The sequence below is a fragment of the Rhinopithecus roxellana genome, chromosome 6 (genome assembly GCF_007565055.1).
Source record: "Rhinopithecus roxellana isolate Shanxi Qingling chromosome 6, ASM756505v1, whole genome shotgun sequence".
Classification (NCBI taxonomy): Eukaryota; Metazoa; Chordata; class Mammalia; order Primates; family Cercopithecidae; genus Rhinopithecus; species Rhinopithecus roxellana.
The window spans coordinates 47,906,350-47,933,931 of NC_044554.1; the positions used below are offsets into that span (position 1 = coordinate 47,906,350).

Here is a 27,582-nt window from a genome sequence, read left to right on the forward strand (position 1 = left end):
TATTAAGAGACAATGAGAGGAGAGGAATTGAAGACAGAGAGTATGGACAACTATTTTCAGATGTTTTGCTGAAAACTAGAGCAAAAAATAGGATGACAGCTGGCATCAGAAAAGCAGGACATACTTAACAGCATATTTGTATGCTGATGGTCATAATTTACAGCATAAAAATTGATGACACGTCACCAATTGATGACACCTGATATGTGACTGCAACCGGAAAATCCCCAAGTACACAGCAAAGAGGAGATATACACGCAATATATTTTTTAAAACATTATTTGAATCTCTGAAACATCTGTTTTGACATTCCTTTCCTTCCTGCAATAGTTATTTTTAAGCATGTTCTCATTTGTCCAGTGTTGCCAGGTTATTATAAAGTATATTAGACTTTTGAAAAACTTTTTTAATATTAATTTTTTTCATTTGTTTCATTAATTTATATTTTGTATTTAACTCTTCCCTTTATCTTCTTTAGGTTTATTATGCTGTTTTTTCCCAAAAGCCCTCAAAATGATGCTTAGCCCCTTAAATTTTAGCCATTTTAGTATTGAAAGTGATGTTACCCATTTCTGTGTGTTCTGTAATTATACCATGAGCGGCACTTCTCGGTGTCTTTACTTATAATAATTCACTTGTCTGAAGTTCCTTTAACTCTCCTTTCTAGTCCTAAGTTTCACTTTGCAAATCATTTTTTATTCATAGCCACGTAAAATATAATTTATTTTGAAAGTCTCTCATATAATTTTCACTATTCTAGGATTATATTTTTCTGTTGTCTCTTGAATAAACTTTCGATTTGTCACACACTCATTTAGCAGTAGCTCCTGTTGACTAGAATTCCATCCCTCTTTTGACCTAGTGAGCAATATAATAATAAATGTGCTGAAATCAATCCTGTCTGATCTAACTGCCTGCATATAATTTCCAGGTCCACAAAGGCATCTCATTGAGTCACATTCTGTTGTATCCTTACTTTGTATCTTGAGATGCCTTGGTGGGCATGGAAATTTATATGTAGGCAGTTTGATCTGACAGGATTGAATTTCAGCAGCTCCATTCTTTTATCCACTACTGATCAAAAAACATGGATGGAATTTATCACAGGAGCTACTGCTAAATGAGTCTCTTGTCTATTTTTCCCTATTATAATCCTAGTGAAGCTGTAAATATTAGGTTCTTGAACCCACAGGACTGATTCTAGGATCTTGTCTGGCCAGGGATAGAGCCTTCTAATCTGCAGAACCTTATAGAAATCAGCTACCAACTTACCTGGGGATAAAAGAATTGAAAAAAGAAGGAGAATAAGGAGAAGCAAGTGGAGTCTCATGGCTGAAGGGCCAGCATCAACGTGGGTTGAGCCTGGAGTCTCTGGACATCGTGGGTCTGGGCCTTTTTATGATGCTGTCTGAGTCTGTGATTTGTTCTTGGTTAGTAGAGCCTAACGAAAAGAGAATAACTAAATCTCCCACAAGAAACTTCCAGGGACACACAAGTACATAAATGTTGTGATACCTCAATGGATGAGAAAGCAGGTGAATGCTATTTATTTCCAAAAGACTCAGGATGTCTTATTGTCACCTGCTTTCTTAATTATTTTCGACATGCACATGCGATAATCATTGCTCTTACTTTAAGTATAAAGTATTGTTTGCCAGGCAATATAGTAGGAACTGAAGTAAAATTGTTATACAAAAACTGTACATAATTAATGGATATGGTTTGGCAAATTGCACATATATATTACTTTTGTTACCACAACCAATATCCAGGTAATAATATATGCATCACCTCCAAATGTTTCCTACGTCCCTTTATTGTGGTTGTTGTTGTTGTCAGAACCCCTAAGATCGACCCTCTTAACAAATTGTTAAATACAAAAGACCTCATTATTAACTATAGGTACTATGTTTTGGAGCCTATCTCTGTAATTGACTCATTTTGCATAGCTTTAACCCTTGAACAGTAACTCCCCACATTGCTCTTTCCCATTCAATAAAATACCAAACTCTTTTAAAGCACATTCTATATAATCCACTTTATGAAGTTTTTTCTAACATTCTTTTGTCTGCTCCCCCTCAGTGAAGGGAACTACTAACGTAACAATGACCTATTTGGGATTTTTGCGTCTCTTACATATATTCCTGCATGAACCCATTTAACACTTTATCTCCCATTATCTTAATATGAAGTAAAATAAAACTTGAAATGATTTTAAAAATGAAATCACAGAAGGGCTTTGTAAAAGTATGATGTACCATTGCTTATTTGTCAGAATTCAAGTTACATTAGGGGTTTTAAAAAATCTTTTGTTTTTATTTGTTCTTTGCTTGTAAACCTTGTGTCTTGCATATTGTGGGCACAGTGTCTTTCCCAGCTCTTTGCTTTGGGAAGATAAGTTAGAGTTACACTGAACATCAAAGCCTATCTTGTCTAGTAACTTACCTTACAGATGAGGAAATGAGCTGAGGGAAAGGAAGAAACTTGCCCAAGATCACCCAGCGATCAAGTGAGGAAGGTGATAGGGACAGCACTGACGCTTGGTATTCTGAGCCTCATTCTATTTTCCACTCTTGCCCCTTCTCTGTTTCCTCCTCTCTTCCCCAGCCTTCTAAAGAAAACTTTGCAGTTCTGCTGCAATGTCTACCTAAGGACATCCTGAGGAGACCCCACTTTTCATTAGACTGCTTTTTTAAGCACTGTCCTGCATTTTCTTCTTCAGTCTTGTTGCATCCCATTTTTGGCTATAAGGAATGCTTCTGCTGTGCTGTTCTATCCAATTAGTTTTTTTCTATTTTCATTGAGTGAAAATTAAAACAACAAAAAACATTAGTTTATCTAAATTTGGAAGTTTTAAAACTTGATTAAAATTTCCTGGGGATATGGATATAAGACATATATTTTAAAATATTTTTCACTTTCAAAATTAAAAATCAAATCCATATATTTAGCCAGGGTGACTACTTGATAACTACTAATCAGATGTGTCTTCAGTAATGCCACAAGGTTAATACTCTTATAAATCAATTCCCTGGTGTTTTGTGCTACTGAGTTAATACAATTGGATATGGTATCACCTTTAACCAGGCTTTGAGGAGTCACACAAAGGAACAGCACAACAGAACCATAGGGTGGGATGTGTGGGAAAACCAAGATATAAAACACAGCCTTGACTCTGACATTTACTCCGCTGTTGGGAAAAGTACTTCAATTCACAGGGCCTTAATATTTTCCTGTACAAAACCGGAAAAATAGAGCCATCTTTAAGGTTTTGTCAAATCTTGTTGCTGAGTGATTTTATAGTGTCTGCAGCTATCCTCTCTGCTAATCATAACAAGGCTAACTAACTGTTCTTTTGTTTAGTTAAAGATATTTTTGCATTTGTTTACAAATACTTATTCTTCCCTTCACCAAAAAGGAAACATTTTAAAGACAATTTATAAGATGTTCAGAGTCTCTTACATATCAACTCCTCACAATGTGATAGAGTAGCTTAACCCCATCCCTAAGAGTATAGATTCAGATCAGCCTGTATGTAATTAACCCCCAAACCTATGTGGAGTGTGGGATAGATAATATATTTCAAACACATGAAAAAGCACACGCACACACACACAAAGTGATGTACTATGCACGCAAAATCACCTTCATGGGATGACTGAAAGTCCATGTTTTATTGGACACCAAGTTCATTAGAAAGATGTGGGTGCACAGTTTTGACCAGAAAACCTTGTTAAATGGGAACATAAGCTACAAATATTTTGGCAAAAGATTAAGGTTTATGAACAACCAACCATTTATATTAAGTTACAATTAATTAGGCCATGTTGAGAAACTGTTTGGTTTAGTTAGTGATTAGACATTTTGTTTGTGAACACTTCCCAGACTTTACTAGCCCTGCTAATCCCTGTTTTGCTCCTGGTCTGAACCCCCACAGTGCCTTGTTTATGGTACAGTGCCTACTGCTTGTATGCTAGATTAGTGAATGTATATTTGCCTCCTCTACTACTGTGTGAGCTTCTTGTTTGCCAGGACAGGGCTATATTCCTCAGAGCTGAGGAGAGAGTTGAATCATGTGGTCATTTATTCTCAAATCCTCTTCAACAAGTGAAGCGAAACAGGACAGTGAAAGGCCACTGCACATGGAAGCAGGAGGTCTGGATTTGAGTTCTGAATCTCTAGATCTATTACTAACTGGCGGTATGGAGAGAGTCAGAAACATTTTCTTCCTGAAGTCTTGATAGCACCTATGTAGGTCCTGATCTGTTGGATCTAGATAAGGGGATTCTCAATAATTACTGTGCATAAAATCAACTGAAAGTTATTTTGCAATGCAGATTCTTAGCCCCATTCTATGAAATGTTGACTGTTTTATAAATTGATAAATAATTTTTATTAGACAATGTGAATTTCCTTACTTGCACCAGCATACAAAAATATTGAATAATATTAGCAGCAGAATCTTTCAACAAAATAACTATGTATAGCTATTAAACCACTTTGTTTCATGGCTTTTTATTTTCTTTTATTTATCACCATTGTTTTATTTATAAACATTGTTTCTGCTCATAAGGAGTATGTATTCTCTACATGTTTATAAAATTAATGCCTAAATGAAGTTGCTTAAACAAGGCAGAAGTTGATCTCTTTTTCACTTAAAATTCACCTGTAGTTACACCATTCAGGGCTAGTGCAGATACTTTCTAATGTCATTAGGGATGCAGTTCCCTTCCAGGTATCTGCTCTGCTATACTTCAGAAAATACCCTAGTTTGGCTGCTAAATTCCCACCTATTATTTCTGAATTCTAGACAGCAGGGAGAAAAAAGTCATGGGAGAAGGGCAAAGGAACATCTACCCTTCCTTTTTAAATTTTTTAACCAACCTCCCTTAAGGACACTTTGTTGAGATATGATTACATTCAAAAAGCTGTACCTATTTAATGTGTACATCTCAGTGAGTCTGAGGATAAGAAGACATTGTGAAAGCATCACTACCATCAAGATTATAAACATAATCATCACCTCCTGAAGTTCTCCCTCCCATTCTAATTATTCTTTCTATTAGTAGGAACAATTGACATAAAATTCACCCTCCTATTATATTTTAAGTATGCAATACAGCATTCATAGCTATAAGCACTATGCTGTAAATTAGACCTCCTGAACTTATTTATGTTTGTATATCTAAAACTTTCTACTATAATCACACCTACTCATTTACCTGCACCACAGCTCCTGGCAACCTTCAGTCTACTCTCTGCTTCTGAGTTTATTTGAGATTTCAAATATAAGTGAAATCATACAATATTTGTCATTCTGTGTTTGGTTTATTTCACATGACTTCATACCCTTCAGATCCATCAATGCTGTCACAAATGACAGGGTTTCACTATTATATAATACTGAATAATATTCCATTGTGCATACATATATATATATATAAAACGTTGTTTCATCTGTCCGTGAATGAATGATAACATGTGTGTCTTCTTCATATATCTTGACTATTGTGAACAGTGCTGAAAGGAACATACGAGTGCAGATATCTCTTTCACATACTGATTTCAATGACTTCATATATATATATATATGGGATTGCTGGAACAAAATGGTATTTTTATTGTTAATTTTTTGAGAAACCTTCATACTATTTTCCAAGATGGCCATACTAATTTACATTCCCACCACAAGTATACAAAGGTTTCCTTTTCTCCACATCCTTACCAACACTTGTTATCATCCATCTTTTTGATAATAGCTATTCTAACAGGTGTGAGGTGATATTTCATGGTAGTTTCCATTTGCATTCCCGTGATGACTAGAGAGGGTAAGAATTGTTTATATATATGTCGTCCATTTGTATCTCCTCTTTTGAGAAATTCCTACTCATATCTGTTTGTTCATTTTAGTTTTTTAATTTTAATTTTATACACAGAGGATACATGTGCAGGTTTGTTACATGGATGTATTGTGTGACGCTGAGGTTTAGAGTATGAATGATCTCATCCCACACATAGTGAACATAATACCCAATAGATAGCTTTTAAGGCCTTGTACTCAACCCTCCCTCCTCCCTCTAAGAATCTCCAGTGTCTATTGTTTCCATATAAGTGAGAACTAAACAGTGTATAACCCAATGTGTAGCTCTCACTTATAACGGAGAATATGTAGTATTTGGTTTTCTGTTCCTGCGCACAATACGACACTGGGCTAATTTTTGTATTTTTGGTAAAGACGGAGTAGCTTCAGCATGTTGGCCAGGTTGGTCTCAAAATCCTGAGCTCATGCTGATCCACCCACTTCACAAAGTGCTGGCATAACAGGCATGAGCCTCTGCACCTGGCTTTTCTAAATGTTTTTTAGCTTACATTAGGTTTGTCTGTTCTAGAATTTTGTGTACATTTATTTATATTATAGGACACTTTTTAGCTTAGCTTTCCCCACTCAGGATGAGAAAGATTATATTGATCCAAGATGTTGATTAATAGAGTGGATTATCCCCCATTATTGCCCAATATTGCTCTATAATATGCATATAATTCGTTTATTGATTTCCTCTCGATAGACATTTGAGTTGTTCCCAGGTTTTAGCTATTGTTAATAGAACTCAAGGACATATTTTTAAAATAAAAAATTTCAATCCAAAATGTCCTTTCCTTTTGACTCTCCAATATTGTGTCAGGGTTACATTTTTGTTGTCATGAAATCCAATGACATTGAACAAGATGTGTTTCCAGAATCAAGATTCAGTATATGTGTGGTCTAGCTGTATCCCTAGAAAGTAGCCCTTATTCGTTTTATTAAGCATTTTCCTATATAAATTGAAATCAAGTAGAAGATGCATTTTTCCACAGTAGGAGAAATAGAACAGTTTAGGACTTTGGAGAGATAGCAACTTGCTGCTTGCCTGTGCAACCCACCTCGAAAGATACAACTCCTCCAACTTTTGGTTTCTGGTGACTTGTCCAAGCAATTAGATGTGAACTGACCTTATTCCCTTACAATACTACAAGTCGATCTTCTGCACCTGGCCAAATACAGTATAAAATGGATGGACAGACATTTCTTTTGGTTTCATGCTTTCTATTTAAAGCTATTCTCTTTGGGCACTATGGCTCATGCTTATGATCCCAGCACTTTGGAAGGTCGAGGTGCATGGATCACTTGAGGCCAGGGGTTTCAGACCAGCCTGGCCAACATAATGAAAGCTGCCTTTCTGAAAAATACAAACATTTTCTGGGCATGGTGGCACATGCCTGTAATCCCAGCTACTCAGGAGGCTGAGGCAGGAGAATCGCTTGAACCCAGAAGGCAGAGGTTGCAGTGAGCGGAGATCCTGCCTCTGCATTCCATCCTGGGTGACAGAATTAGCCTTCACCTCAAAAAAATAAAAAGCTAATCTGTACTTTTCTTTTGCTGCATTATTAGAATGTAGGCGGTAATAAGGCAAAACGATTGCGGGGATGTTCATGTGAATCTGTAGTACCCAGAATAGTGCCTAGCCCATCACTTGTGCTGAAAATGGACAGAACCTTCTTCATATAACTTTTCCACACTCTAGTTCTGAATTTAAAGACAGAAAAAGATAGGTGAGCAAATATAGGTATCAGTTATTTCTATTGACAGATCATTTGAAGAACATATTTTTGGATGTGGGAGAATAAAGGTCCCTAACTCTCCACCCCAGAAATAATTTTGCTGATACAAAAATCAGTCAGACATGGTGGCACATGCTTATATTCCCAGCTACTTAGGAGGATGAGGTGGGAAAACCACCTGAACCCAGGAGGCAGAGATTGCAGTGAGCCAAGAGTAGCCCCACTGCACTCCAGCTTAGGCAACAGAGAAAGACTCTGTCTGAAATTTAAAAAAAGTTGTTACTATATAGCAGACAATTTTATTGTCATCTCATTTAAAATTGAATAGTACATTTGGGTCGAATTCTTATGCCTGCAGAGACATTTGCCTCTGGCTTAAAATCACTGGCTCCAGGAGGAAACTCCACCAGAGGGCATCGTAAGGATTTCATAGTGTCTAAGTCATCTTGGTAATTCTTCAAATAATTCCTGGCAATTCTGTTAGGTCTTGAACTTCACTTACTTCTTACATGTTTAATAAAAAGAAGTTCAAAACGTTGCCATGGCTGTTGAATTCCCACAGGCTTGTCTTCCCTTTAAAATTCATTACATGATTTGTACTCTTTTGCAAATATAATACAGAAGTTTGGAGGTGGATGCTTTCAGCCATTAAGTTCAAAAGTACTGCTACATGGGCCAGGCATAGTGGCTCATACCTCTAATCCCAACCCTTTGAGAAGCCAAGGTGGGCAGATCACAAGATCAGGAGATCGAGACCATCCTAGCCAACATGGTGAAACCCCATCTCTACTAAAAATACAAAAATTAGCTGAGTGCGGTGGTGCGCACCTGTAGTCCCAGCTACTTGGGAGGCTGAGGCAGGAGGATTTCTTGAACCAAGAATGCAGAGGTTGCAGTGAGCTGAGATCACACTATTGCACCCCAGCCTGGTTACAGATCAAGATTGGGTCCCCCCCCCCAAAAAAAAAAGTGCTGCTACATGGACATCCATCATTCCGGCATCTCTGCCGTAACAGCTGAGTATCGAGAATGTCTGTTAGTTTCTTTCACTCCAAATTTGTGTTGTGTCCCGTGGTCTCCTACCATACCATAAAGTGTATTATTTACAAAAAGGACAATTTATCTATAGTTCTTTCTTCTCAGTCTGCTACATCCTTTTAGAATTTAAACATAGTGTCTCCCAACCTGAAATCTGATTTTTGAAAAACCAGAAAAATGTTTTTGGACACTTTTTATTTCCAGCTGTTTTCATCTTCATCTCCTCTCCTGAACTCAAGTTGAGGGTAAAGTTCATTCGTCAAAATTTCTCCTCAACTCACAACAACCTCATCCCACTCCAATATGATTTTTGTCCCCATGAATTGATGCACATAATTCTTGCTGGCAGTGGTAATGTCCTAATAAAAAAAATCATGAGATGGCATCGGACTTTACCTTATTTTCTAGCTCAGCAGAATTTGATCCCTGTCTGATAAGGAAACCATATTTTCCCTAGAAACTTTTCACTTTTGTCACAGGTTTGGTTCCCAGGGAGCTGGATATAGATGAAGTTTAGTGTGCAGGATGTTTATTAGGAAGTAACGTCAGGATCCACATCTGTGGAAAGGATTGGAGGGAAGCCTTATGTGCAAAGGGACAAGTCTAATGGCAATGCAGCCTGACTTTGTCAACTGGCCGCACAGACAGAGCTGTTCAGCTAAGAAGGCCTCCCCTATTTGTCCCAACTGAATCAAATGGCAAAGCCTATGCATCCCTTGCCTCCATTAATAATTGTGTGCTTGCCATTTGTGGAGGGTGAGACTTTGAAGCAGGTGGCTTTCTGTGGCTGAAGAAAACCTTCAATGTGCTGGCAAAGTTTTCCAAAGAGACAGAGAATGGCATCTGCCATGTATGTTGTCCCTTTCCAAAGAGGAAGCAACAAGGGTAACGTCCTCCAATGGCTCTGTATGCAGATGGGTGGACAGTAATGTCTGTCCCTCCTGTGACCTAAGAAGAACAGAGGGCAGACATGCAGCCAGGCAGTTAGAGGTGACACAGTGTTAGGAGATAAACATCTGTCAGAAGCAGTGCTTCTTTGAGTCAGGTGTGACACAAGTCTTGCATCCCTTGCTTGGACTCCTTCCCCGTTATCCTGCTGTCCTACCTCATGAAGGTGAGTGGGGGCTGGGTGGTGGGCAGTCCCAGGACGAGGTACACTTTGCCTGCAGTGTTCCCACATGAGTTCCAAGGTAGCTCAGGTGGTCACCCATGAACTTTGTATTTTCCTTATGCTTCTTGTCTTTGCCCTTGAGGAACATGTTTCATTGGACTCTGAGTCCAAACAACTCATGTATCCCTATATCTTCACATTGTCCTTCACGTGAGGGAATCTCTAATCTCTAATGCCTTTGTTTTATTTTTACTATCAATATTATAATAATTAACATTGTCGTTATTATCTTCATTGTTGATTTTCAGTTATTTTTATTAATGGAGTTAATATGAATTATTCTTTTGTGGCTACTTACACTAAGATGAAGGTCATTTATTAGTTCAGGAAGAATCTACATTCTGAAGGTGAATAGAAGTTCACACTACAGATGGGCAGACACATGCCCTCCCAATTCCTGATGGACCTCCTAGTGCCTCCTAGACCTAAGGGGTCTCCTGCAATGCTCCAAGATGCCACCAAGGCAGGGATCTGCTTGTGGATGCCTGAGAGCATTCAGGATGAAGTGAGTCTCTGGAAAAATGCACGAGTTTCCACATAATCCCCAAAAACCTTACAGGTGAACTGGATGCCACAGAAACAGGAGTGGTCATGGACACAACAAAGTCACCAAAATTGTTATGAAGTCAATTAGGAAACCCAGGAATCACTCTTGCTGCCATTAAGTGGAAGAACAGGAGCCTGTGAATGGCATCCCTGTCCTGCCTGAGACTCCACAGATATTTATTTCTATGTGGTTTCAGGTACCAGGAATCTCCGTGATTTTCAGAACGGCAGGGACAGCTTATGCCAGCCCATCCCTCTGTAGAATGTGCTCCAGCAGATCAGAGGCATGGAACCATCATGGACTGCACAAAGGCTCAAGGGCAGCTTCCCAGACCTGCCTGTGACTCTAGGTAAGTGCTGAGTCCACGTGGAGGCCGAGGAAAGGTTAATGATGACCTGGAAAGATGGGACAAGCTGACACCACCCCTAAACAATCTGCAGGATTCCAACTTCAGCAGGAAGCCAAGGACTAGCTCATGCCACACGAGTGCACCTTGAAAACCACTGGATGCAATGCCGCTCTGCAGAGAGTTCAACAGAGAAGTGGCTGGGAATTTTGCATTCTAGGCTGCATTTTACAGTGCTTCTGGACACGTGATCAGAAATTTAACATTGGTATATCTAACTCTGACATTTTTCACAAAATGGTTTTTTAAAATGAGGTAATATAGACAAAATATAATATAACCATATGTATTATATGCCAAAATATGCTTCACTGGCATCAAGTAGACTCACCTTGAAATACAATCTAGGACGACCTCCATCTTCAGAATATTTTTTTTTCCAGAGTGAAACTCTCCCACCAAAATCCAACAACATCACAGGTTTTTGCCTCCAGCAAACCGACAGAAAGCCAAGATATTTATTTCACTACTTTGAAATGGACTGCGGTGCAGCACAGACGTGTGAAATCCCACATGTGGCATCGCGGTGAGCCAAATGGGGACTTGTGGTGTAAGCAACGCTCCCCACGTGTTAGCGTGCGTGAGATTCACTTGGCAGAATTTGACTAGGTGCGTGTTGGTAGAGTGGGGCTGAGGTTCTCTTGCCCCTGTGGATGTTTAAGAAGTCACAGGTCCTGCGAAGACCTGCGGTCCCCTCAATCAACTCTGTTTCGGAGACATAATGACTTGGATTGCTAACAAGTCAAGCAATTTTCAAGCCCCTGGAAAATCAGTTACACACAAACACGGAATGAAAGTCAAAAGAGAGTACGTCATCTTTTTGAGAATTTTAGTCACTTCAAAACAAATTAAACACACCTATTTCCAATGGTATTCCAGAGCCCAATTTTCGAGGCTGAGGAAACACTCCAAGAAGGCTTTGCGCAGAACGCTTCACAGCGTCCAAAACACTGCTGTGAGGGCGGGGCACAGCTGAAGGCCTGCATCTCTCAGGGTTCCCTAACTGTTCCCTGATTCAGTCATCTAGAGAGCAAACACACAGTCATTCCCCAGTTTCCTACTGACATCACAGCGGAAGTCTGACTCCCGCGCGTCACCGTCACCCAGTTTCTGAGGCAACGAATCACTGGCACAGAAGCTTCTGGTGGTGGGTTTCCGGAGAGCCCTGCGAACTACAATGTCCCTCACCAGAATTCGATGAGGCAGAGTCTCTGCATCTGGTCCCTGCCTGGCCTGGGCTCCAACATCCACAGAAGCACCACAGCTGGGGAGCTTGGGAGTCACCACACACAGTCTGCTCTCTGCTCTGTGCTCCTCAGTCCCACAGACCCCTCCAAGTCATGGGAGCTGGATGCAATGGAGCCCCGGCCACCTGCAGTCTCACTCCAGGTCAGAATCGCTGTCCTCTGAGGAGGAGGAAACCTGAAGGTCCTCATAGAGGACACTCAGGGGGACAGGAACACAGGGAGCCTCAGACTTCTCTGAGACATGAGGGCCATGAGCAAGGAGGGCTCCCGGCTTCTCAGGAGAGGGAAACGAGGGAGCTGTCAGGAGGCTGGAGCTCCACCATCCGTTTTCCAGCCTCCGGAAGAGCATTCTGAGAGGCTGGGCCCCATCGTGGCTGGCCGCTGGGTGATGGGACATGGTGCAGGCCTGGACAGTAGGCAGGCAAGGTCTGCTGTGCGGAGGCTGCCCGTCACTGCTGGGCACCTGGGCGGGTGTCCCCCTGCTCATCTGGGGTGACGGACTTGGTCTGAGTTCGGTTGCAGCTGGCAGAGGTTGGAGAGTCTCCGGGGCCCCCAGCTCACTTCCCTGGATGGCATTTTCAGGCATCTGGAAGGGACTCATTCTCGGTTTCTTGGGGAAGTTCAGGCAAGCCTGAGTCGGAGCCTGGGCAGGTCTCTTGGCTCCTGACCTGAAACTGAGATTGGAGCCGAGGCCCAAGCTGTGTGTGTCGGCTGGTGGGCAGGGCTGTGAGGTCACCGCAGGACGTTTGTCTTGTGCCTGGGGGCTGATGACCTGGATCAGGCCGTGGGGCTTGGAGGCAGCCTGGGGAACTTCTCGACAGCCACCCTGAGGCCTGCTGTGTGTCGGCTTCACCACGACGAGAGGCTCCGGGCCCTGCCGCCTGACACCAGGCTGAGGGATGTCGGCCACGACCCCTGTCTGTCGTTCCTTTGGTCGGAGACTTGACGAGGAGCTCAGCCTGACTTTTCTCAGGGGAGACAGTGAAGCCAAGATGGATACCGTGTCAGACATTTTGGTAGCTGAGCCATCAGTGAGGGCAGGGTTCAAGCGTGGCCTCTTATTGGTTGTGTGGACCGCCATTGGCCTGCTTGCAACCTGAAAGAAAGGAGACCACACACGTTAGAAGTTCCCCAGCATGGAGCCAACATGGAAATCAACCACATCCAAAGACAAGGTGCACACAGCAGGAAATTCTTAATACGGTATTGACAGGCGGTCCTTGGAAGTAGGGACAGATCCTCAACGTGAGTGCTGATCAGGACAAGACCCATGAAAAATGCACTCTCGAGCTCTGATCTAAGAATACCACTTTTCTAAGGACTGTGTCTTGGGCAACAACAGGATCAAAGCGCCTCCACTCAGCCTTCCATGAAGTGGGACGGACTAATGCCCTTCTGAAGGCAGGTTGGTGGCTCAAGGGTTCCCAGGACGTCTTTTCTGAAAACATGCATGTTCCTGGGGTTAGCCTTCTCCATGTTTGGGGCCCTGAGGGACTAATTTCCTCAGGCCGCTAGGAAGACGTTGTTGGCAGGCTTGCCATCATTGCACGGAAAGAAAGCAACAGGAAATACGGCATCTTCAGATGCCTTCACCTGGAATCAAATGGACCTGGAAGGATCGTGGAGTCCCTGACCCCAAGAAGGCAGGGAAGAGGGGTTCCCCGATCCCCTCACACACACGGGAACCTGAAAGGAAACCAACCAGGGTGACCTAGAGGAGAAAAAGACCAGGGGCGCAGGGTGACACTCACCCTCAGACAATCACAAGATTCCATGGATTCTTTTCGATTTGGCAGCGGCTTCTCCGGAGGTTTCCCGGAAAGGATCTGGAGGAGAGCCTTCCTCTGCGGGTCTTGTTGCCTGCAGAGGAGAAAAAGTTCAGGCCCTGCCCCTCGGTTCTCCCCAGGAGACAGGGAGAACCCTGTGTGGGGCCCAGTCCCGTTCTGTGTTTTGTGATACATAAATGGAAGTTTTGTGCCCTTTCCGCCTCTGCACCTTCCCTCATGTGCCAACCTTCCCATCCTGCCGGTGGCCTTCTAGGCTTCCCAGGTAAGGACTGTCATTTGGATTCCGTTGCTTTTCCCCCTGTCATGGGGAACCTGCACGAAGGGCCCCCGCCTCTCCCCAGTCCCTGAATCTCCCAGAGCCAAAGGAGCTCCTGGGTGGGGAACCTGGGAGGACACGGAGCTCTGGTCTCTTTCTCTGCAGCGTTCCTTCCCTGTCCCGGAGACGGAAAGGCACACGGTGTGCGGGTGCAGAGACACCATGTCCTTAGGTGGCAGTACCCTAAGGGTGGTGAAAACCCCTCCCACTGCTCACCTTGGTCTCTCTTCCTTCTCTCCCTTTTCCTTGTTCAAGGGCCCCGGGTTCCCTCGAACCTGGGGCTTCCATGGTTTCAGGTTTTCCTTCCCTTCCTTTCTCCCAAAGGTCTGGGGAACCAGGGCTCCGTTCCAGCACTTCATGGGGCACCTGGTACTTCTGGCCGTGTGGCCAAAGGCCCCGCAGTTTTTGCACTTGACCTGTGGGTGGAAAGGAAGTGATGTCAGTGAGTGAGCTGAAGCCTCAGGCAGCGATCCAATGTCATCATTGAGACGGATTGTGAATTCAGAACGGAATGAGGATTCCAAAGAGAGGACACCGGCATGGGGGCCCTTAAGCGGCGGGAGGGTTCGGTTACGATGTTCCCTCCCAAAGCCCATGTGACGGAAGAACTCTCAAAGGAAGGACTCAGGGTTCTAGCGGGGACGATCGTGAACCCGATGTCCACAACACAGCCCAACCTGGCTACACAGGATTCTGAGTGGAAAGGAAGGTTGCTCCCAAGAGTCTCTCAAGGGACCTATCGGGCCGGGGAGGAGGTCCCAAGCCAGGCCCACCTTGGATGGGAAAAGCAACCCGGGTGCTGCTGGTAGAACTCTTTGAAATCCAACCCAGTCTCTGAGGACCGTGTGACACCCGCCCCCTCCTCCCCCCTCGATACCCAAAAGATTCCAGGGCTAGACGTACCCTGGGATCTTCTTCATCGGGTGGGGGAGCCCTTGGCCCAACTGGGGCCCTCTGCTGCTTCTGGAAGGTGTGGGCTCTCACGAGTCTGTTTGCCCCACTTTTGGGGTCACGACGTGCCATCATCTTCGTCTCCTGGGCGTTTTATGGCCGCCTTTTTCAGGGGTTGATGGTTGGGTCACCTGAATCACACACACACACAAAGCGATGGTTAGGCACATTGGATATTCACACACCCACAAGAAACCCTCAGCTAACTCCTTGACGGTGTGGTCATGAGGAGACCTCACCACCCGTCGGTCAAATCTGTGGATCACAATGTGGTGTGTGCATCCTCAGATATTGTATGTTCCTCTGCCGTGACTACCTGGTCCAAGAGTAAACCTCGCCTGTCGCACGGCCCACGGCCTAGGTATGTGAAGTTAGAGTTGAGATTTCAACTCCAACCAAACACCTGATTCTGGAGACTGGACTTAGGTCTATCACCATTCACTCCAGTAGAAGACACAATGATTCTCTCTCCCCTGAGGGACAAAAGAATCGAAGCTACAGGGCATGGCCGATGTCACCCCTTGGCAGGTCTGCTTGAAGTCAGGGATAAGGGATGCTTCCTATCACAACTTGAATAGCTACTCTTGCCATTTCATTAGGCAACTTCCAAACACAAATTCATCGAGAGAAGTTATCTCCCTCTCTACCACACTAGCAGGTGATGGTCTTTCCTGCTCTGTCTTTTTGGCTTTAGCTCCAGCCCCTCCTTAATTATTTTTCTGGTATTCTACACATGCCATACGAATTCATCTAAACAAATGCTGAACAAGTGGCATATGAATTTCTTACATGGCTAAAGGCAAACCACCCCTTTTCCAGAGTTCTTTTTCCATTTACCCACCAATTCAGCATGCTGGAGTAAATTTCTTTTTGCATTTCCATCTGGCTCTTATCCCAGGCACGGAGATGGAAATGTTTTCTCGCTTTCTGTTCCAAGAATTACCGGTAAGGAGAACACATCCTACTCCATCAGCGAGCCCCAGTGTGATCTGTTTCTTTCACTCTCCTTTGTCTCTTTTCCCCCGACCCCTCAGGGATTACGTGAAACAAACAGTGGTTCAGGGAAACTAACCTGAAATTACAGGTCTACTTTCTTTCCTCGGCTGGCGCTCAGATGGACAGGTGCGCTGGCGCTCAGATGGGCAGGTGCTGGAGCAGCCCTGCTGGAAGCGGTGCAGCCTTCAGGAAGCCGGAGGAAGGGGCGGAGAGGGACCTTTGCTTTCCAGGCTGCCTTTTATACTGCCTCTGGACCCCTGACGTGAAACGGACCCTAACCTAATCAACTTAATCCAATGACATGACCTGGAAAGGTCTATTAACCCAGCGCACTCTGAGACGATGTTCACTATGGACAGACATTCTAGAACCTACCTGTATAGCTGCAAGCTTTGAAGAATAGATGTTTCCCGTCAGGTATGTAGCACTGGTGCATGTACCCCTGTCTTGTTTTACATCTTTTTTTTTTTTTTAAATAAGGTGCTAAAATAGACACAGTGTAATTGGACCATATTTACTCTGTTTCAACGTAGGCCTCAGTGTCATCAAGGAGGTGCACCTTGACATGCAATCTCGGCCGTTATCCATCTTCAGAGCTTCTCCTTCTTCCCCACGGTAAGTGTGTCCGCAGAAAACCCTGACCACACCCTCACGTGTTTTCTCCTCCAGGAGGCCTTTGGAAACCACCGTGAATTGGACTGCACTGGGAAACCCAGATGAAGCAAGTCAACACCGCTTTGTCCTTCGGTGCCTGGCTCCTTTTTCAGCTCGTCCTGCGGCTCCAGGCATTATGCCTGAAGAGTCTCCAGGACACCGGTGGGGCTCTATGTCCTTGGGTCCCGTTGCCATTTCTCTGGATTTGCGAAGATCCAGCGGACTTTCTGTGGAACTCTCTTGTCGGGGAACTTGGGTGCCACGTCCCCTCATTCTGCCCTTCGTCATCTGCACCTGCACAAGTTAGGATCCATGTTCCTTGGACGGGAAGAGACAGGCAGGAGTCGGAATGCTGAACCATCACACTGGGGTCATTTTCTCACGTGGTCCAAGTGACCCCATGGTCTTCTTGAGCTTTGGAACCAGTCGCGTCCCACTTGACACTACACCCGACTCAGTTGCTGGATCTTGTTGGCCCTCCGGCGATCTCCCGTTAGGATGAGTTGCACCTGCTGAAACTCGATTCCCCTTGGATTTGCGCTTCATTAATTATTCATGATTCAGGTGGGAACGCCTGCTTACATCCCCCTGTGGCTGTTCTCTGAGCTTTCCGGTCACATGGTTTCCTGCCACGCTCTTTGGTTCATTTTGGTCATGCTCCTTCTGCTGTCAGAGGAGCAGAGAGTTGATCTTGTTGATTCTGGATACTGATACTTTCTAGGTGATCTGGATAATCAAAGTAACGACCCTCAACGGCGGTGGAAAGGGAGCAGCCATTTGGCGTTGCTCAGAAAATCCCACTCAGTTCCGAGGCCTCCTAGATGTGGAATCCTGGTCAGAGTCGTTCCCAGGTCAGAGAACGGAGATAGCCTGTGCATGATGGGATATCTTTACCTAGAGCTTTCAGTGAGTCTTGACCTCAGCTACCCTTAGGATCAGGGGGAGAAGCACAGAAAGGTCCGGTGCTCTTATATCCTCTCCCTTCCAGGATATAAAAAACAATATCACAGGGCAGGTGAACACAGCCTGCGATACTGGAATTATTACCATCCTCTCCCCCTCTGGATAAAAGGAATCTTATCACAGAAGAGCTGTACTCTCCCTGCGATATTGGGAGTAATATCATACGCTTCTTCCGTGAATATTAGGAGCAATATCACTGGGTGGCTTTCCATTCATTGCTATGTTGGGAGTCATGTCATACTCCACCCCCTAGATATTAGCATCGCTGGCACAGGGTGAGTGCACACCTACTGCGATATTAAAACTAAAATCATGCTCTCCGTCCCTGGATATTAGGAACAGCATCACAGGTAGGTGTACACCCCCTGCGGTATTAGGAGTAATAATATGATTAATTATTAAACATCTATGGTCGATTTTAATGATTATCAATGACACAATTAATAGGATACCATTATTAATTATGGATAATTATTTTAAATATATGATTATGCACTCTTGAAAATAATTAGTAATATTAATGTCATTTAACAATATTATTAGTTCTTAATATTAATTATTATTTTATTACCAACATCACTTATTATTGATTTAAGTAACATTAATTGCTGATATCATTTTATTATTAATAGTGATATTATGATTAATTGTTATACTAATCATTAACATTTTTTACCAGTATTAATTTATACTATCTTTATTGTATTATTAATATCGATGATTGCTATCAATTTTTATTATATGTATTAATATTAATAATGAAGAGACTTGTTCCTGATATCCGGCTGGGAGAGGATGATATTACTCCCAATATCGAAGAAAGGGTACACCCCTCTATGATATTATTCCTAATAGTCAGGGGGTAGAGGATGACATTATTGAAACTATCACAGTGAATGTCCATTCCTTCGGTCATTTTGTTCCTTATATCCAGAGTGGGAGAGGTTGATATGACTCCCAATTTCGCAAGAAGTGTACAACCGCCTGTAATATAGTTCCTAACATCTAGGTGGGGAGAGGATGATATTACTGCCCATATCGCACGAGTTGTAAAACCCCTTCGATATTTTGCCTACGATCCTGAGGGGAGAGGATGATATTACTCCCAATATCAAAGAAGGTGTACAACCCCCTGTGACACTATGCCCAATATCCACTTTGGGAGACGATGACATTACACCCAATATCGCAGGGGATGTACACCCACCTTGGGATATTGTTCCTTATATCGAGAGGGGGAGAAGATGTTATTGCTCCCAATAACGCAGGGACTGTGACTGTACACCCCTCCTGTGTTATTGTTCTTAATATCCTAGGGAAGAGAGGATGATACTACTCTCAATATCGCAGGGGGTGTACACCCACCCGGTGATATTGTTCTTAATGTACTCCACCTCCGTCCACCAGGGATATCGTTTCTAATATCTAGGGGAAGAGAGGATAACATTATGCCCAATATCGCAGGGGAGTATACACACCCTCTTTGATGTTGTTCCTATTATCCAAAGGTAGAGACGATGATGTTACTGGCCATATCGCAGGGGGTGTACACCCTTCTGTGATACTGTTTTTGACATTCAGTGGGGGAGAGGATAACATTAATCTCAATATTGCAGAAGGTGTACAGACCCCTGTGATGTGGCTCCTAATGTACAGGGGAAAGAGAAGAATATTGCTTTTAATATTGCAGAGGGTGTAACCACCCTGCCCCCCATATATTGTTCCTAATATGCAGCGAGGTGGAGGCTGAGAGTACTACCAATATCCCAGAAGTTGCACACACACCTGTGATGTAGTTCATAATATTTAGTGGGAAAGAGGCTGATTTTACTTTCAATATCACAGTGGGTGTACATCGCCCCCAACCCCCGGGTATCATTCCTAATATCCAGGCGGGAAGACAATGACACGGCTGACAATATCGAAGAGGGTGGACACCTCTTCTGTGATGTGATTGCTGATATCCAGGGCATGAGTGGATGATATTACTTCCAATAAAGTAGGAACCGTACAGCCACCCTGGGATTTTGTCCTTAATAACCACAGGAGAGTGGTGACATTACTACCAATATTGCAAGGGGTGTACACCCTCCTGTGATATTGTTTCTCATATCCAGGAAAGGAGAAGATGGTCTTAGTACCAATATTGAAGGGATGAACAGTCCCCATGGGATATTGTTCTAAAGATACATGTTGAAAGAGGATGAGATTCCATCCAATATAACAAGGGGTGTACACCCCACCTGTGATATGAATCGTGAAACCTAGAAGAAGAGAGAATGACATTGCTTCCAAAAACACACGTGGTGTACACCCACCCTGTGATACTGTTCCTGTCATCTAAAGGAAGAGATGATGATACTACTCCCACTACCGGAGAAGCTACACACCCCCCTGTGATATTGTTCCTCATCACTTGTGGGGGAGAGCGTGATATTACTTCCAATATGACAGTGGCTTGACACCCAGTCTGTGATATTGCTCCTAATTTCCAGTAGGTAAAGTATGATGTTCCTGCCGAGAGAGTAGTAGGTGCACAGCCGCCCTGTGATGTGTCTCCGAATATTCAGGGAAACACAGGAGGACATTACCCCAAATCTCCCAAAAGGTATACACCTATTGTGTGATATGGTTCCTAATATCCGGAGGTGCAGAGATTGGTATTCGTTCTCCTGTCGCAGGCTGTGTACACGCATCCTGTGAAATTGTTCCTAATATCCTGAACAAAAGAGACTGCTAATAATGGACACACATTGCAGGGGGGAGTAATTGGCTCTTACGATCCACATCGCAGGGGGTGAGGCACTCCCCACGATATGGGGAGTAATAGCAACCCCCTCTCCCCCCAGGCTATTACGATCCACATCGCAGGGCAGTTCAGGACACCAGCCCTGCCCCAACCTTGACCCAGACAGTGGGTGTCATGGGACCACCTCAGGGTGGGTGGCAGCTCAGCTCGAAGGTATCCCTGCTGCCAGAGACCAACTCTTCCTGCTAGTTTGAATCCGGCCACAGGGTCTCTGTTGGTGACACAGGTGACCATGAGGCAGACACCCTGAAATCTAGCACGACAGAGCTCAACGCCCCCATGAGAGGCACCATAGCACGCAGACTTTGCAGACATACTAGCGAAGGCCACATCAGGTCCTGAGTGAGGAACAGGTTGACCAAGATCCTGGGGTCCTGCCACACAACCTTTAAACCAGGGACTGGAAACTGTTTCCCTAAAGAGCCAAGAATCAGTATTTTCAGCTTTGCCAACTGATCTTTGTCTCAAGGACGCAACTCTGCCATGGCTGCACCACAGCAGCCTTCTGCAGGTGGCCTGTGAAGAGATGGGCATGACTGCAGCCCCATCAAACTTTACTTATGGACATGGAAACTTCTCAGTGTCATGAAGTGTTAGTTTTTGATTTGTTCAACCATTTGGAAATATAAAATCCATTCTTGATTCACGGGCCACAAGAGTAGGCAGGGACAGGCTGCCCCTGGCCGACCTCTGGAATGAGCTTAGAGAAGGAAATGACAGGCTGGGCCAGCGCAGCCTCCTGACAGCAGATTCGCTGCAGGAGGGTCCTTCTTAGCAGCCACTTCTCATCCTTCATCTTGGCTTCAGATGCAGTTCAGGTGGAGAAAGAGAGAACAGAACTGGCCTCAGCAACAAGGAGGAAGGAGATGCAGGGTCAAGTAGCCACGTGGATCCATCACACTCAACACTCACACCAAGCGGAGCACAGGCAGGACCAGCCCGGGGGCGCCAAAGTCGAGGCTCTCTGGGATGGGGGACCTCTGGCTGGGCAAGATTCTCTACCTAAAACTCATATAGAAGATCTACACGGCAGTAGTTACAGAAAACACACTAAGAAAGTGCCCAAGATAAAAACAGCACACCAAGTTTGGCCAACCGGCTCTCACAAGCCAGTAGGTAAGAAAGCCCAGGAGAGCCCAGCAGAGGAGCTGGGGGTGGGTTCCTGCCTGCAGGGGGCCTGGGATACCCCATTTCCACAGACGAGGACCCATGTTTTGGGGAGAAAGCTGTCAGAGTCACCAGTGAGCCGTTCAGAGCTGGAGCCACAGAGCAGGTGAGGAGCCCTGGCCACGTCCCCGTGCGGGCTGAGAAGCTGGGGTGGGGCCACACCCCCAGGGGCACATGCAAACAGTGGACCGCGGGCCCTCCTCCTGCCCAGAGGATGCTCAGTTCCCAAGGGTCCACCAAAGTCTGGAACCCAGGGACACACCCCCTGACCCACATGCCCAGGCCTCCTGGACCAGGCAATGTCCAGTACAGGCAGGCAGTCTGGGCTTGGGGCCAGGACAGGGGTGGATGGTCCTGCTAGGCAGGCCTCCTTCTCCCTACCAGCTGGCCTGGTTGCACTGTAGTTTTGTTCTGGTAACATATCACTACCCACTTTGGCCACACCAGTCCCTGGCTCCCTGGCTAGGCCCAGTGCTGTCCAACCCACCTACACAGACCCCACACACCCAGTGTCCACCAGGCTCCCGTCAGCCAGGAGGACCCATGCTCACCCCCTGAAGTATCCGTGGGAACCTGCATCCCACAGGGACCCACAGCTCAGGGCCAACCTCCATGGGGGCCTCTTGGTTGTGGTGGCAGGGGCAGGGGGGAGTTGACCTCCAGCCCTCCCATCCTGGCCACTGTGTTTTCTGGGGATCATTCAGTCCTGGGAGCTTCCTGGGGATCCCAGAAGGAAGAGAACAGGGTGGTCACGGCAGCCTAAGCCCCAGGCTCTGGGTCCAAGTGCAACAGTCTTCCGGTTCTGGTTTGATCTGGGCGGTAACAACAGGTCAAGTCATTCACACAAGGATTGGCTTCAATATAATGCATCAAGGGACTGTGGAGGACACAGATCAGCCTCCAGGCCAGTTACACCTGGTGACTTAGCCAGGGCAGGCTAGGGAGTGGAAAAGCTGACCCATGAACTCCCCACCTACCCTGCCCAGCAGATGACAGTAGCGGCCAGGGATCCCTGACTTCAGGCAGAGGCAGGCAGCACAGTTGTTGCCTCCTTTAATCCCATCCCAGGGCCCACAGGGCTTGGAGAAACCTGGCAGGGGCTGAGTTGGGAGAATCAGGCAGAGAGATGCCAAGTGAAGCATGTGAGGGACTGGGTATGAGGGACACTAGGGCACAGGGCCTGCTTCCCCTGGGGAGGTGGCAGGGAGACATACAGTAGCCAAGCCTCCGCAGGCACCACCCTGCTGCCAGGCACGTGTGGTGCCCATACCCACCCCAATGGCTGCAGGAAGGTTCTTCATCAACAAAAGGGGAGGACGCACCCACACCCACATAGGCATTGGTGCCCACACACGTCAGAGAAGAAAATTGCTGCTGTGCCCAAGGTGTGGGGAAAGGGCCAATGTCCCCTTCCTCCCCGTGGTGGGTCCAAAATTATGTGCTCCTGCCAGCACCCCCACCCCCAACTCCACAAGCTGCTGACCTCCACCACAGTGCCATGCCACGTGCCAGGAACAGCTCAGTGGTACATCCCAAAGGGTGCTATCCTGGAGCGGCTGTGCTGGGCAAGGGACACGTTTCCTAGTCACAGAGGTTTTCTTTCTTTACCGCTCACTGGCTCTGTGCCTCGGTTTCCCCCACTGTGGCACAGTGTAAAAATCCCATCTCGAAGGCTAGGAACCCAGAAAGGTCACCACACCTGGTGAAATGGGGGGTGAAACTCCCTGCCTTGGACCTCTCGCTCCAAGACTATGTCCATTGCGACATGGCCAGGCCAGCATCCTGGGGAGGGCTGCATTCCCTGCCTGGGGAACCTTGCTCCCAGTTAGGGGTCACTGGAGTTGAGGCCCCTAATGGATTGGGGGAGGCACAGGGGTAGAATGGAGGTAGCCCCATCATACGGGCCTGTGTAGACCCCAGAAAACAAGCATTGAGTTCAGACTCTTGTCTGAAGCTGGCCACCTGAAAGTATTTGGGCTTTGGGGTATGATGAGGGCCTGGGGTCAGGGAACAAAGTGTTCTGGTTTGGATACGCAGGAGGTTCTCTGCAGCTCTCTCTGGTACAGGGTATGTTGCTAAGTATATGCTTTTAAAAACCCTAGGAGGAGGGGGCACCCAGAAGGGGCCCTGAAGCCAAGGGCAAGGTCCAGCCTTTCCACCTCCCCAGCTGAAGACAGGCTGGAGGACAGTTCTCCAGAGTTTCATAACAAAGAAGAGAAAAAAGAAATCAAAAAGACCTAGAAGACAGGTAAGCTAATGAGGGCTGACTGGGATTACCCTGCCTAATCCTCAAAGCAAGCCTTCCCTATCTGTCCTCTGGGCCAGGTGAGGAAACAGGTCACAGTAGGACATTCAGACCCTGGGCAGGCAGCTCGCAGCCTGGAGCCCAGGGGGTCCAAACAGACTGTCCCAAACCCAGCCCTCAGCCAAGGGCGGCTCCGCCCACAGCTCATTCACTGGTAAATCAGGCCGACTGGGCTGCCTGCTCTTCCCCAATCCCCCTCGCTCACCATTCAACAGCCTCCCTGCTCCTGCCTGCCAGACTGCAGATGGCAGTGCACGCCCCCTTCATTCTGGCTTCTCAGCTGCCCACCAGGCCATCCCTCTCTGCCAGGTCACCTGGAGCCTGCAGTGTGCATGCGGGATGGACAGCACCTGGAATACTTGGGCCGGCTTGGCTGGGGACTGCGGTTCCTGTGCAGAGTGGAGTTAGCGCCCCATCCCATTCTCTGGCTCCATGGCCCCTCTGAGAAGACCCTCCACATACTGCCAGGCCTTGACCACCAGTAGCCCCACATCCAGGAGGCATTGACGTGCTCACCTCTGATTGGCAGTGGGCATGCAATCCTGGGGCAGACCCCTTAGAATCACAGGTATGAGAGAGCTAGGTGAGGGCAAGGGTGGCATCAGAGTGAAGGGGGCCTGCCCCTCCACCCCTGTGGGTATTTCTCAAAAGGTGGAGATGAGAGACGGAGAAAAGAAATCAGACACAGTGACAAAGTCTAGAGGAAGAAAAGTGGGCCCAGGGGACCTGCGCTCAGCATACGGAGGACCCGCACCAGCACGGGTCTCTGGAGTTCCCTCAGTGTTTATTGATCACCATCTCTACTATCTCGGCAAGGGGGATGTGGCAGGACTACAGGGTAGTGGTGGGGAGAGGGTCAGCAGGAAAACATGTGAGCAAAGGACTGTGTGTCATCAATAAGTATAAGGAAAGGTGCTGTGCCTCGATGTGCACGTCGGCCAGATTTACGTTTGACTTTACACCAACATTTCCGTACAGTAAAGAACAGTATTGCCGCCAGCATGTCTCGCCTCCAGCCATAAGGCAGTTTTCTCCTATCTCAGTAATAGAATGTATGGTCAGGTTTTACCCCGAGACATTCCATTGCCAGGGATGAGCAGGAGACAGATGCCTTCCTCTTATATCAACTGCAGAAAGGCCTTCCTCTTCCACTAATCCTCCTCAGCACAGACCCTTTACGGGGGCCGGGCTGGGGGATGGTCAGGTCTTTCCCTTCCCACAAGGCCATATCTCAGGCTGCCTCAGTGGAGAGAAACCTTGGACAATACCCAGGCTTTCTTGGGCAGAGGTCCCTGAGGCTTTCCACAGTGCACCGTGTCCCTGGGTACTCGAGACTGGAGAATGGCGATGACTTTTACCAAGCATACTGCCTGCAAACACATTTTCACTAAGGCACATCCTGCACAGTCCTAAATCCATTCAACCTTGAGTCAACACAGCACATGCTTCTGTGAGCACAGGGTCGGGGCTGGGGTTACAGATTAGCAGCATCTCAAGGCAGAAGAATTTTTCCTCGTACAGATCAAAATGGACTTTCTTGTGTCTTCCTCTTTCTCCATAGACACAGTAACATTCTGATCTCTCTTTCTTTCCCCCACACAGAGAGTGTCACCACTGTATGTCAGCCACTGGGGAACAGACCAGCTTACACCCACCTTCCAAATTCCACCCTCTCACCTTGGCAGAAGCTGGCCAGGAATTGGGGCCGATGGACGGGTGGGGTCTGCAGACGACACCGTGTTCAGGTCCCCATGACGGCCTCACACATGGGTGGTGGCCCTGCAGTTCCAGGTGCCACACACACGCCAGCCCCTGCTTGGACCCTGATCTTTGAGGAGTGGGAGCAGCAGAACCCGGGCACTGACCCCACAGTGCCACTGACACCCACAGACGATTCTACACACAGGCATCAGGTCTCGGTCCTGGCCACCTCCCCCTGCAGGGCCTCAGCTCTTTCCTGGGACTCACGTGGTCCTTCCTCACATGCAGCTCTGGTAGGATGCATTGCTGTGTACCCAGGGGCTCTGAGGTGACAATAACCACGGTCATGCAGAGTGCAAGGGCACAGGCTGATTGCCCATTGTGGGGACCCTGACTGCAGCACTCCCAGACTATCCTCAGGCGTGCTGGTCCCCAGGCTTAGCTAGGGCACTAGTGGTAGGAGTGCACTGCTCTGGACTCTGCAGGAGGAAGACAACTGTCACCGCATCTTTATGTTCTTCTGCTGGTGTCACTCTGTGCTTCTCATCTCTTTGTTGAAGGGTTCAGGGCAGACTCTCTGAACACCTTGTGGGAAATAGCAGAGTCCAGCAGAGAAGAGGAGAAAAGCCCAGCTGCAAAGATGAAAAAATAGTAGGTGTGACATGGGCCCCCATTCAGATTCTGTATTTAAATGAGGTCTTCTGGAACACCTGCTTTCATAGGATAATACTTCAAATATATATATATATATCTTTTCTTTTCTTTTCAGACAGAATCTCGCTCTGTAGTCCACGCTGGAGTGCAGTGGCATGATCTCGGCTCACTGCAACCTCTGCCTCTCAGGTCCTGGTTCAAGCAGTTCTCCTGCCTCAGCCTCCCGAATAGCTGAGATTACAGGCATGCACCACCATGCCCAGCTAATATTTTTTTTTTCTTGAGATGGAGTCTTGCTCTGTCACCCATACTGGAGTGCAGTGGCATGATCTCGACTCACTGCAATTTCCACCTCCCGGGTTCAAGCTATTCTCCTGGCTCAGCCTCCTGAGTAGCTGGGACTACAGGTGCTCACCACTAGGCCTGGCTAATTTTTGTGTTTTTAGTAGAGAAGGGATTTCACCATGTTGGCCAGGCTGGTCTTCAACTCCTGACCTCATGATCCGCCCACCTCATTCTTCCTACTATGCCTCACTGTTTTTGTTTGTTTGTTTGTTTGTTTGTTTTGAGACGGAGTCTCACTCCGTCACCCAGGCTGGAGGGAGTGCAGTGGCGTGATCTCAGCTCACTGCAAGCTCCACCTCCCGGGTTCATGCCATTCTCCTGCCTCAGCCTCCCGAGTAACTGGGACTACAGGCACCTGCCACCAAGCCCGGCTAATGTTTTGCATTTTTAGTAGAGACGGGGTTTCACTGTGTTAGCCAGGATGGTCTCCATCTCCTGACCTCATGCCACAGAGCGAGGTCACCTGGGCGACAGAGTGAGACTCCGTGTCAAAAAAAAAAAAAAAGGAGAAAAGAACAATAAAAATCAAATTCACTCAAAGGAAATAAAAACAAGATGACAAGTCAATGGCACTGAAAACAGAAAATCAACAGAAGAACTGAATAGAACAATAGCTGTTTCTTCATAAAGATCAACAAAATTGATAACTATCAAGCCAGGCTAACAAAGAAAAAAAGAAATCACACAAATTACTGTAAGGTGAGTACAAAAGTAATGGCAATTTTTGCATTCTTGGAATTTGCTGTTTGATATTGGAATACCCTCTTAAATAAATGTGGTTATGTTATTCATCATTTTAATGGGCATTTCTTGCCTTTTTTTTTTTTTTTTTTTTTTTGCTAATGACTTATTACTTACTTATTTATTTATTTATTTTTTATTTTTTATTTTTTTTTTGAGACGGAGTCTTGCTCTGTCACCCAGGC

The 27,582-nt window shown here is 46.1% G+C and overlaps 2 protein-coding genes across 2 annotated transcripts in view; one reads left to right on the forward strand and one right to left on the reverse strand.

The window, feature by feature from the left end:
* Window positions 1-27,582, forward strand: part of LOC104667537 (protein PMS2CL-like) — a 1,213,215-nt gene that overhangs the window by 1,017,063 nt on the left and 168,570 nt on the right. The window lies entirely within an intron of this gene.
* LOC104668317 (putative protein FAM90A5P) lies at window positions 11,577-15,178 on the reverse strand. Its single transcript, XM_010370973.2, has 4 exons — window positions 15,015-15,178; window positions 14,328-14,527; window positions 13,760-13,868; window positions 11,577-13,104 (listed from the first exon to the last, which is right to left on the reverse strand). The coding sequence occupies exons 1-4, from the start codon at window positions 15,135-15,137 to the stop codon at window positions 12,142-12,144; spliced, it is 1,395 nt and encodes a 464-aa protein (XP_010369275.2). The 5' UTR covers window positions 15,138-15,178; the 3' UTR covers window positions 11,577-12,141.

What these genes read in the sequence shown, in the direction of transcription:
- LOC104668317 (XM_010370973.2), bottom strand. Translation starts at nt 15,137, where the DNA reads ATGATGGCACGTCGTGACCCCAAAAGTGGGGCAAACAGACTCGTGAGA. An exon ending in GAGAAGGAAGAGAGACCAAG is followed by an intron (nt 13,869 to 14,327) that starts GTGAGCAGTGGG and finishes TCTCCTCTGCAG; the next exon opens with GCAACAAGACCCGCAGAGGA. An exon ending in AATCTTGTGATTGTCTGAGG is followed by an intron (nt 13,105 to 13,759) that starts GTGAGTGTCACC and finishes CCTTTCTTTCAG; the next exon opens with GTTGCAAGCAGGCCAATGGC.